This window comes from Falco cherrug, chromosome 15, assembly GCF_023634085.1.
Source record: "Falco cherrug isolate bFalChe1 chromosome 15, bFalChe1.pri, whole genome shotgun sequence".
NCBI classification, from domain to species: domain Eukaryota; kingdom Metazoa; phylum Chordata; class Aves; order Falconiformes; family Falconidae; genus Falco; species Falco cherrug.
In genome coordinates this window covers 5,359,456-5,371,512 of record NC_073711.1, presented here as the reverse complement: position 1 = coordinate 5,371,512, position 12,057 = coordinate 5,359,456, and the positions used below count along the sequence as shown (strand labels likewise).

At 47.0% G+C, this 12,057-nt stretch overlaps 1 protein-coding gene across 1 annotated transcript; it reads left to right on the top strand.

The window, feature by feature from the left end:
- Positions 1 to 439: 439 nt before the first annotated feature.
- On the top strand, positions 440 to 10,995 carry VBP1 (VHL binding protein 1). Its single transcript, XM_055727323.1, has 6 exons — positions 440 to 595; positions 5,044 to 5,168; positions 6,256 to 6,322; positions 6,794 to 6,892; positions 8,642 to 8,780; positions 9,774 to 10,995. Exons 1-6 carry the CDS (start codon positions 503 to 505, stop codon positions 9,842 to 9,844), a joined length of 594 nt encoding a protein of 197 aa, XP_055583298.1. The 5' UTR covers positions 440 to 502; the 3' UTR covers positions 9,845 to 10,995.
- The last annotated feature ends 1,062 nt before the right edge of the window (positions 10,996 to 12,057 follow it).

The window sequence follows — 12,057 nt, the reverse complement described above, 5'->3', positions numbered from 1 at the left end:
ACGGGGCCGCCTCGGCCACCGCCTTTCGAACAGCTGCTTTTGGGTTTCGTGGCGGTGGTAGGTCGGGTGCCAGCGTGGGGGCAGCACCGTGGCCGCCCTTTCTCCCGCGGGCCCTGCGCCCCCCGGGGCGGCGCCGGGGACACGGCGCGTACAGCCCGGGCAGGCGCTGCCGCTCAGCCTCCGCAGCGGCGCACCGCACAGAACGTACGGAGTAACGAGGCGGCGGCGGCGGGCTCGGCTTGTTCTACCCGAGCGGTGCCGGGCGCGGGGACGGCAGGCGCAGGCACACGCGTGCTATGGGGCGCAGCCGCGCCTCGCCGCAGGCAGCGGGCACCGCCTCGTGCCGGCCACCGCCCCGCCTACCGCCCTCATTCCCGCCTGCGCCTCGGCGCGTCACTCAAAGCCCGACAGCCAATGGATGGGGTCGCGCTCGGCGCTGGCGTGATGACGTACCGCTGCGGCGTCCCGGCGAAGGCCGCGCGCGCACCATCGGTTCCCCAAGATGGCGGCGGCCACCAGCGGCGAGACGGGGTGCGGCGAGGCGGCGGCGGGCGAGAAGCGCGGCCCCCTCGGCATCCCCGAGGCGGTCTTCGTGGTGAGCGGCGGCTCCGCGCCCCGGCGGCGGGTTGGCGGGGGGAGGGGGGAGATGGGGGCCGCGTTCCGGCGGCCGGGCCCGGCCCCTGCGAGGCGGTACCTGCGGCGGGGCCGCGGCCTGGCGAGCGGGCGGCGCCTGAGGAAGCGCGACCGGCGGGGCTGCCCCTCACGGCCCGTCCCGCTGCGGGGCCGAGTGGGAGCTGCCAGCCCGGGCCGCCCCGCCGCTCCCCCCGGCTGCCCCGCGGGCCCGGCCCGTTCTGCCGCGCTCCCCTCCGAACCGGGCGAGCGCCTCAGCGCCGGGGGCGGGCGGTGCCTCGGCCCTGAGGGATTCCATGGGGTGGATCCGCTTTGTATAGAGTCTGCCTTGGCGTTATTAAGGATTAAGGCACTTTACAGTGAGCTCAAATCCCCCTTTGAAGCGTTACCGTGCTATTTCCCTGGCCAGCTCGCACACCAGCGAGGAGCGTGTGGCGAGTGAGCCCCCGTCACCCTGCCGAGCCACGGCTCCTCCCGGTGCCTGCCTGGGTCACCTCGGGCCGAGCCACGGCTCCTCCCGGTGCCTGCCTGGGTCACCTCGGGCCGAGCCACGGCTCCTCCCGGTGCCTGCCTGCATCACCTCGGGCAGCGCCGTCCCGCGCTCCTGGCGCCCTTCCCTGCGCCTTCCTCGCGTCGGCTTGTTCTTGACTGCTGAGCGGCATCGCTCTTCGGAAGCCACCGCGGTGTCCAGCCAGGTTTCCTGACTCCTCAAAAACCGACAGATGTGTGTCCTTTGGGAAACAGGCAGAATGTCTTTATCTGACTTTAAAAAGGTCATTTACCAGGCATCTAATAATTCTGTTGACTGGTTGAAAAGAAGAATTCATCGACTTACAGAATGACATGATGTTGAAATTATCTGTTGTTCGCTTTCTGCTATAAGCTAGCTTGCCTTGATTGCTACTTTATGTTGTTTGATCAATATGTATCGATCCAACTGGCTATACCTGCCTGCCTCGGTGTCATCTTGAAACAGCAGATATCTGCCCTGAATGCTCTTTATTGTACTGCTTTATTACTGGGATTTTCTTGGACTTTGAAGATCTGTATTTCTCAGATCTGTCTTGTTATCTTTACCAGAGCTACTTGGACCGATTAGGTGTGGTTGCTTTTATAGAAATAAATGGATTTGACTTGCATTTTGGTATGTCTAGGTGTAGTGCAGTGCTTGTATTACCTGTGTCTTACTAGGGCATAGGCCCTGAACAAAGGGGTACAGCACACTTGTTTTCAGTGCATCCAGGTCCTGCTTTTCTTTATATTCTCTAACAGTTATTGTGGTCTGGCAAATCTTATTGGGATTAAAGCTGTTGCTACTGGCAGCTACCTTCTTTCCACCTCCTTATGGGAGACTAATGTAGATGCAAGCGAAAGGAAAGGGCCATGACTTCAGCTGCCCTGCAAGACCTCATGATCGTCATGATAGAGGAGAACCTGTGGTACTGTGCTGACTCCACAGTGGAGGTGACCACCCTGGCAGGGAGCAGGAGATACCCTCACAGTGTTTGTTGAGGCTGGTTATTTGTCACATCCCTCATTTTCATGCCAGTAGCTGTCAATGCAGTTCATGTTCAGTTCCACCTTGTTCCCTTCTGACACTTGTGTCTGAAGTATCTCATATGCTGTACCGTGCGACCTGGGCGAGTTCTGTTCTCGTTCTGTGCCTCTGTTCAGTTCTTTGTAATCTGGTGTCTGGATCTAAACCCCATTGCTAAAACCCTAGCTCTCGGTTTTGAGGTGCTCTAATCAAATACACATGTCTCTTCATAAGAGATCCTTGATGATGGATCTTGGAGTACTTGGATGTAGATGTTAAAATAGACCTCTTTTATTCAAAATCAGCATATGCTGATTTTAATGGTATTCTGCTCCATAAAGTGAAATTACTAGTGTCTAGAGAGTTGTTTTCACTACAGGTAGTTTCTTCAGAAAATAGGTCTCTGTTTCAAAAACATTGTGTACTGTCGTGATGATAAAGACTTGCTGATCACTTGCTTGAGACACCACACTCCCCACCTCCTCCCCATGCTACGTGGGGCAGTCTTTCAGTGAATCTTATTTTCAAAGATGTTTTCTTTGAGTGTCTTGATTCAGTAGAGGCTTTTCAAACACTTTATGGCAGATACCTTTTCTTAGGCATTGCTCTGTAGCTTCTTGTACCTCTCCAGATTGTAAGTGACATTAAGCACTAACTCGGGCTTTTACTGGAGTTTAAAACCCACTCCAAATAATACTTCCAACTCTGTTTTCTTTTGAGCCATTGTCCACATGTTTCCAGATAAAATGCCTTCCTTATTCTGCCTTCCTTGGCATGTGTGGGAGTGGGAGAACAGGGAATGCAAATCTGTCCCTTTTGTCTTGTTCTCTGCATGTGCCCATAGGTGATGATAGCTCTCCGCAGAAGCAGAGTGAGTGGCTGCAGCTCTTTTTTTGGATCATCACTCAGAAGATAAACATCAGGCCACATGAAAATGTGCTATTCTGCTGTATTTCAGGGCTTCTACAGAGTGTTCCTCTGGCTTTGCTTGAAGTTTGCAGACTGTGTTACCTTTACGGTATGCAACAATGGTGTTTTGCCAGTGAATTTTCTTCCTGAAAAGATAAAGATGAGTTTGGGCAGGTCCTTGCAGAGCCCATAAGGTCATTCTGCAGGTGAGGTGTGGTGTGACACACCATGAAGCATGGGTCCTAATGGCATTGACACCCAGCTCTGCTTCGGAGCTGTTCGGTTCGAGCTGAGAACAGTGACCGTGTCCCAGCCTTGCAGTTGGGTAAGGCAAGCCAAAAGCCCACCCAGCGGGGCTTGGAAGTTGCAGTTGGAAAACCTGGGTGGTAAATCTGAGCCCGCCTGGGGCACTATGTAGTGGTAGGAGATCACCAGTATACAGAGGGCCTGGGTTCACTTCTCAGCATCTTCGTTTCAGGAGGGGCTTGGGTTCTGTCTTGTCTCTCTGTACAAGCAGACGTTATCTGAGGAAGAGGTGGGGTGCTGGGCAGTGCGTGGGGTGAGTTGTTGCCCACCTGCTTTTTCTTTCTGTCTTGGGTGATTTACGTGAGCAGAACAGCTTCCACAAGAGGGAGTTTCATTTCAGAACATCCTCAGGCCTCACTTCTACAACAATTGCCCGAATCTAATCCTTGGGTTTTTTGCTTAGAGCTTCTCCAGGGGCTTCATCAGGAGGCAGGAATGCTGCTCATTCTGTTGTTGGGAGGTAGCTTAAGGCATTCCTCAGGCTAGTTAGTCTGACGTGTTCTCGAGTTCTGTTGTACCACCTAGGTCTTGCTGCCTGCTGAAGTCTGTTGTCGAGTCCGTATTTCTGCTGCAGACTTCCTTAATGATAAGGAAGGTGGGTGACTTCTTACCAGGTTCAGTAATTTCATGGTAAGTTTCTTTAGCCAAGGGAACTTAGGAGTCGTAATGAGGGGAACCAGCTGTATGTCTGATGTTACTTTAGTAACGTATCAGAGTCTTTTTCTGACGTGAAGCTATGGAACGGAAACGCCTGGTTGAAAAGGAGAGGCTGAAGAGGCCTATAGTAGACTTCCATCAGATTTTACAGAGCTATATAGACAAATAAGGACAGAATTACCGCAGCGGACAAGTGTGGCCCTTTTTGAATTATGCGTAGGTAAATGCTGTCAAGGACAGAACCGTGTGGTTGATCTCTGGCCCCACGTGCCTTTCAGGAGGCTGAGAACATTGCCCCCAGGCAGATGAACTGCTTCCTGGGAGTTTGCCAGAGGCACTTGCGGAGGTCAGCATCCTTGCCTGCTCAGGCCTGTCTTCTCCAGCTACTTTTCCAGTCGATGGTGGGACTGGCTGGAATTGTTTTCTAGAGGTTTCTTTGGCTTCCTGCTGACTCTAGAAGGAGCTTTGGAAGAGAAGCTGTTTACTACCATAAAGCCTGCCTGAGCAGACACTGCCGTTTCCCCCCCTCGCTTTGCCTCTTTCTCTGCTACACCATGCTTGATCAGGCCATGATTCTTTTCCTTCATCGCTCTTATGTGAAATAGTTTGCAACGTGGTTAGCCACAGGGAAGCATTATCCCTGCTTTACAGGTAGGGAAGCAAGGTTTAGCCATGGTCTGAGGAAATCCATCCCCGTTTGGTGTTACTTGACAATGGCCAGGGCTGAAAGTGCCACTAACAAGGTGCTAGCAGATATGGTTATGAAATAATCCTTGCACCTATTCTGTAGTTTCCTACCCCAAAAAAGGGGGGAGGGGGAAGTGAAAAGGTGGCTAAGTAAGAAAGGAAACAAAACGATTTTGTGCTTCACTACAGAAAAAACACAGTTTGTTTCATGTAGAAACCCCTCTAGACTTAGCAGCTGCAGTGGGATGATAGCATGTCTGTATCTAGGATTTGTGTAAAACTCTTCTAACACTGAGGGTTTCTTTCTCCCCTTAAAGGAAGATGTAGATTCTTTTATGAAACAGCCTGGAAATGAGACAGCAGATGTAGTTCTTAAGAAGTTGGATGAGCAGTATCAGAAGTATAAATTTTTGGAACTTAATCTTGCTCAAAAGAAAAGGAGGTAAGTCATAATTTTTGCAGAATTGGGAAATGTTTAGCACAGTTCTATTTTTTTAAAAATGTAAGTCTAGTGGTTTTTTTCATATCCCAAGAAGTAAAAAGTGGACATTAGGAGACCTAGTATTTGCAGTGCTTTCAGGAAAGCCCAGGGTTTTTTTCTTTCCTCTTCCTGAGAATTACATGCAAAAGGATTTACAATATTGCTGAATTGGTCCTTAGCCTTTAAAGGCCAAAACCTACTGCGATAGTCTCTTAATTTTGTTAGCCTATATAAATACTTTTTTTTGTCAAAAGATTACTGTATCAAGCCTGTAACTTCGGGTTTAGTAATCTCATCTGTCTTCAGTGGCTTCAGTCCTGATGTGAAGCTAGGCAAGAAGCAAAATTTTCAAAGCTTCAAGTAATGTTTTATTTAGATTAAACTTCTTTCATGGACAAATAGTCCTCGCAGTTTCTGTCTGGAGGCCGCTTTGGCAGCCGCTGCTGTCTGAGCCTGCTGGCTGCAGGGGAGGGTGGCCTGGAAGGGCCTGGGGACCTCAGCGTCCTCGCTATGGGAGGGCCTGGGGACCCCAGCGTCTGTGCTAGGCTGTCAAGGAGAAGGGGTGCCCTGGACTCTGGAGAGAGCTTGTGTTTTAACAGTGTCAAGTCTCGTAGTGCTAAACTGTTGGTCAGAATAGTTTGTGGACCTCAGAAGAAACACACTTGTTTTGTTTGACCTACAGTGGTTTTTATCTGTATTTCTACTGAGGTTTCCCTCTCCTCCAGGGAGATCAGAAATAGGCAAAAATAGACCGTTTTAGCAAACAGCTGTCTGTTACCGTGAGTATGTGTTTGTTCCAGTTTGAAAGCTGTGTGTATTGCTGCGCTTCAGAAACCCAGTGAGCCACAGAATGGGAAGAGGCAGGTGAAGCTGTAGCTGAGGTGCCTTTATATGCCATATCTTTCAAATCTGCATTTGTAAGCCTGGAAAGATGTTAAGCATTTCAAGTTTTAAAATGGAGGTTGGATTGTATAATAAAACTGATCACTTGTTTAGGAAACTTTGTGTCTCTGTAAAATAATAAATTATGACTGTTGTTAATTCACAGGCTAAAAAGTCAGATTCCTGAAATTAAACAGACATTAGAAATTTTAAAACACATGCAGAAGAAAAAGGTAAACTATTTTGAATATCTAATGAGTATAAGAAAAGCTAACTACCTTTCCACCCTAACAGAACACATTGCAAGAAATGTTTTGGAGAGCACACTTAATATGCCTTTATAAATAACAGAATTGTTTTTAAAGGTATGTAGTACTTTTTGAAAGCTAGTTCAAAAAACATTAATGTTTGGAATGCAAACTTCACTTTTAATAGCGTGTAGATTGCAGCTAAGCTTTGACCTCACCTGTATTCTTTATGGAGATTTCTGCATTGTGTGTATATATATATATATCTCTTTTTAAAATGCGTTATTCTTGGAGCTCTAACTTTAATGTTGAAGTAAAATTACATAGAGTTCCACCAAAGTTAATAAGGTATTGATGGCAAAAAGCAGAAAAGTGTGCTCTGTACTGTAAGTTTTGTGTCTTTGACAGAAGTTTCCAGTGAAAATAGCAATTTTAAGTTTTATCATTTGTCTTAAGGATTCCACAAATCCAATGGAAACCAGATTTTTATTGGCAGATAATCTCTACTGCAAAGCTTCAGTTCCTCCTACAGATAAAGTTTGTTTGTGGTTGGGGGTAAGTAAAATGGAACTTTCTCTGAAACTGTTTAACTAACTTTAAAAAGGCTTATAAAAGACAGTGTTCGTTGCTGTCTCATCTGTACTTGTGGCTATGGGCATAACTGTTCATGTGTGCATAGCAGAGCCGTGCCCTGTCAGCAGGGCAAATCTAGCGAGACAATTTCAATGCACTGGTGAAGGCTTCACGTTCAGTTTTATTTGGTGCCTGAACAGTAAGACTTCAGGAAACTGTGATTTTGCTGGATTGTTCTTTCCAAAAAGCATTTTCATGAATGTTTTCTTTATCACTTCTATCACTCTGTCATTCAAATTACCATCCAGCGTTGCCTGGGATAGGAGTGGGCCCAGCAAAATAACTTAGTTTGGCAAGTAGCTTCCCATCTTCTCTGTTATTTGTATTTAGCATCTTGCTTTCCCTTTTCATGCACGTTTTTAGGGAAAGATGGGATTTCTGTTACTCACAGGTACCTGCCAGCATTTAGAGTGGAATTTGTGCTAGACTGGTGGGATCTGAGCTCAAAACACAGATCCCGAAGTCCTTAAGCAGTATTAGGTTGAGATACTTTGTATCAGAAGCTTCCTTATATGTGGAGATCACCTGCTAATGTTTATTGTGAGACTTCTAAATCCGGGATGTTCCCAGATCCCTGGGTTGGCTGCCAAACAAAACTGCTTGGCTAGGACAGAAACATTGTTGACATGTGCAGCATCCGAACTCACTGGGCAGCGACTCCCAACCTCTCCCACTTCTTTCCTATCCTAAAAGGATTTGTCCGATACCTGTGGCTTGTAGGAGACTGTCTTCAGAATTCACAACCGGTGACTTTCATGGAGCATCCCAGGTTTATTTTGTAACACAGGAAGTTCATCCTATTGCTGGTTTATACAGAAAAGCTATAACGAAATGCCATGAGCGGTTTATTATATGTAGGTGTTCTTGGCCTTCTGCCTTTATCCTCCTTGTTGCTTACAGTCTGCATGTGGGGCTGTGCATATTATTATTATTGGGGAAACTATGTCTTCTAGCTATTTTAAAAGAAGAATGGCTTCTCTCTCTTGCAGCTCTGTTTAGTGCTCCTGGGAGCCTGTCTAGTTAGTGGTATGTGGCTGTGGCTCTGCTCACTGCACAGTTCTTGAGTGGCACAGAGCTTCACTGGGGCATCTTCACTCGATACTGCTCTTTTTATCTCTTCATGTGGTAGCTTCTTACTGAAATCAAGAGTTGTAGATTAAAAAACCACCATGATATAGGGTAGGGCTTTTGTACTCGGTGTATCTTTAAATACCTGTAAAACTTCTTGCTAATGACCAATGCCATTAGGCTGTGTGCCAGTGTTCCACACAGAGATCCTAAGGTTAATCTTGAACACAATAAAAATTGTTTCTAGAGTTGTGTGGCACTTGAAAGGTGCTGCTAAGAAAAGTGAAGTTTCTCGCTTTTCCAATATGTTGGAGATACTGATACCTGACAGGCTAAATGCAGTACACGGGGAGAGAAATCCCATATTGCTTAGCTATAGGAAGAGAGCTTAAGTCACTAGGGGGGTTTATTACTCGGTTACTGAGGTGGTGGGGGCCTCAGGTGGATGCTGGTGTTGCTTGTCTTCAGTCTCGTTGTCTTGGCCTGTCAGGACAGCCTTTTGTTAATGTGATAAGTTATAAACAACAGCCCGAAATGAGCCTGCTACGGCTTATTCCTTACGATGCAAGAGTAAAAGTGTTTATCGATCTTTCTTTTTCTTAGGCCAATGTGATGCTTGAATACGATATTGATGAAGCTCAGGCTCTGTTAGAGAAGAATTTGTCAACAGCCACAAGAAACCTTGATCTTCTAGAGGAAGACCTGGATTTTCTTAGAGATCAGTTCACCACTACAGAAGTCAGTATCCTTTTTTTTTTAATCTGTGGGTGAAGGGGTGTGTACCAAAGGTAACGTACAGCTAATAACCCATTTCCGGAGTTGCGTTTATCTGAGGCTAGCTGCCCTTAAAATTCTGTAGCACTCCAGGAACCTGACCTTTCCCAGCAGCAGAAGGGGATACTGTGTTTCCAGTGCGGAGCTTAGGGTTGGTGTTAGATGTCACAAAGCTTGTGTTTGTCACTGGGTCCCCCAAAACCTGCTGCGGTGGTTGCACACCTGGACTGGGAGCGAGTTGGAAGTGTGGATGGGTGCTGTGGATTGATCGCCAGGGGACCATTTCAAAGCAAAGGGGACTCTTCCTTCCCCTCTAAAGCGTATGAATATTGTTCTTCAGGCTATTGCTGATCACACCCGATTGAGCCACTATTGCGGTGTTCTGCAGGCAACCCAAGGTGCTGCAGCAAGCCTGGCGCTAGCTGAGGCGTTGCTCAACTTGGGGGGGGGGGGGGGGGGGTATTATCACGAACCACCTCCAGGGGTGTGGGATTTTCTTTTACACTTGCTACTTAAAAACTATTTTAATGATGAGCGTAGCCGTCAACTGAGGCATTAAGCTTAGTAAATGAAAGCACAACTACCTGTTTGTTCAGGTTGATGCTTAAGCTGCCATAGTGCTGTGGGAAGTTACGCATGCCCGAAATAGGCAAATACACCTGATAGGGGCAGGTTGACTGAAACCAGAAAAGAATGGCTGTGAGTAAAACTGAGAGTGTCTTTCTCTGTTATATCCTTTTGGAGGTTTTAGAGTAAATGGTATAAATGTTGCAGTTATTAGTGTTCCTGTGTGTTAAGGCTTTACATGAAGTCGGCTCTTTCATTAAATCGTTTCTGTATTGACTGGTAAAGTGATTGAAGTGTGGCCAACTGTATACCCTGCTTTTTCCCTTTTCTTTCTTTTTTTTTTTCCTCCCCTTTGCTGAATGCATGAATTATTTCCTTAATTACACACCCTCAGATATGGCTAGAGTTTATAATTGGGATGTAAAGAGAAGAAACAAGCAAGACCCTTCAAAAAACAAAGCATAGTTTTGCCAATTTTAAATGTGGTTTCAATTTCCAAATACTTTTTATTTAAACACCCCCAAAGTTCATTCTTAAGGGACTGAGTTACTTTAAGCATTTCAGTTGATGGTAAAATATATAAAAACTAATGGTGAGCACCATTTTATTTATTTGTAAACTCAAAATTTAGTTTCGTGCATGCTTCATGAAATGAATTATTTGAAAAGGCACCACACAGTCCAGCAAAGGCCATTAGTATTTTGATCAGGCCAGTCTGTCGTAAGTAGGTTTCTACCTGAGCACTTGTCTGAAAAGTCGAGAGGGGCATGTATGAAATGGAGTGTGACATTTTAGCGGGTTAAGGTAACGCAGGGGTTTCCTTTTGCATCTCTGCGTACAGCAGATGAAGTCAGAAGTCGATTTGGGCTGGGAAGACATGCAGCTGTAATGTTCTAGGAAACAGAAAATACAGTGAAGTCTTGGATTTTGTTTCAGTCAGTTAATTGGCAGCACCAATCTGCAAGCATTCCTGGATATCCACTTCGGATAAACTTGTTTTTAATAATTATTGGTTAGTTAACTGCCTGTTACTGAACTCTCAGCACTTTACATACAAGAGTTTGTGACTTGTCTTCAGAGAAGCGTGGTAAATGGAGTAAACAGCACAAGCCTGGGTCAAGACCGCAGGCGATCTCGCCCTGTTCTTTTTCATACATGTGCACACGTTGCTTATTTTTGCAAATGCATTGATCAAGGACCCCAAAATGCTGATAGCCTGTAATCATGAACCCCCCTATTTATGATCCCTCAGACAAGAAGTCCAGTTCAAAAAATGTCTTAATGCTCTCAGTCTCCCAGGTGGTGAAACCTGTATTAGGTGAGGATGGCTTACTGAAGCATGACTTCTGGTGTTTACAGTTGGAATATTTTTTTGGTTCTTACCAAGCCTTGCAAGATTGTTGCCTTTTACCTCTGCAGTCTCTTTCCAAAATGAAATGCTCAGTGGTGATGTCAGTGGCTAATATTCACATTCTGTGACTGAGAATACAGGTTTCGCTGCGAAATAAATGCAAATGTTAACTGTTCAATCTTCATGTAAGAAACAATATACCTGTAAATTTTTTGTACTTTTATTTCATGATATTAAAATAGTAAAACTAAACAGTTGTGGCAAACAGCTGTTTTTGTGCATCTTTCTTGGTGGGAGAAGGTCATGAATCTGATGTTGATCTCTTGTTTCCTTCCTTTAACTGGGGGCAGGGGGGTGAAAAAATTCAGTTGAAGCAGCAAAGTGACAAGTGTAGCTGCCAAATACGGGCTTGATTGAGATGGGCAGCATGAGTCAGCACATCCCAGCTTGTGAATACGAGCAACGGCTGTGACGGCACTGTGGCTGTAAAAGAGGGTGAGCTGCAGGAATGGGCGTAAGCCAGGTGAATCCTTAACTGCTGCTCACAGGTAAGTACCTGGGCTCGGCTCGGGCAATGCCGTTTGTTCCAGTGCTTTGGCTGCAGCAGGGAAGCGTTTACATCTCAAGCGTTACGTGACTGAACAGGTACCTGCCCGCTGCCACGCGGGGCTGAGCGTGGGGCTGCTCAGGCTGCAGGCTGCTTCTCTCCCTCTTGTTTTAAGAGCATCAGCAATGATGGGAAAGGCAGCTGCAAACGCGTCCTGATTTCTCTTGCAATTTTCTCTTCAATTTGGATTAATGAGATCCCAACAGGCTAAAGCGTGCTCCCCCTCCCCCTGGCTGGTCCTAGGGCGGCAGGCGCCTGCCTTTGTTGCGCACAATGAAATGACGAGTTAAGCATTTCTGCACCGGCAAAACAAGTGCTGCGTGCAGCTGCCAGCGACCCGACGGGGGTGCGACGGGGGTGGCAGCACTAGAGCTGGAAGCGCTCAGCAGGTTTCAAAGGTAGCTGGCTGGGGGGAAGGGGGGTGGGAGGTGGCTGTGGCCATCCTAAAGCTCGTTGTGGGGTGGTGGTACAAAGTAGATTAAAAAACCCAAAGCTCATAGACAAGAAAAACTTTTCTGTGACTGACCCCGCGTTGCTCTGTCCTTTGTTGTGAAGTGGGTTTGCAGAAGCTGCTGTAGCCACTGTGACACCAGTCCTGCCTGCTGCTGCCAAAGTCCACCCGGCAGGACCAAGGCTGGATTTGGCCGCTGCTGCAGGGAGCTGGGGTTTTGTTTTGGGCTTTTTTGTTTCATTTTAGGAGGGCCAGTGCTTCTATAGTTG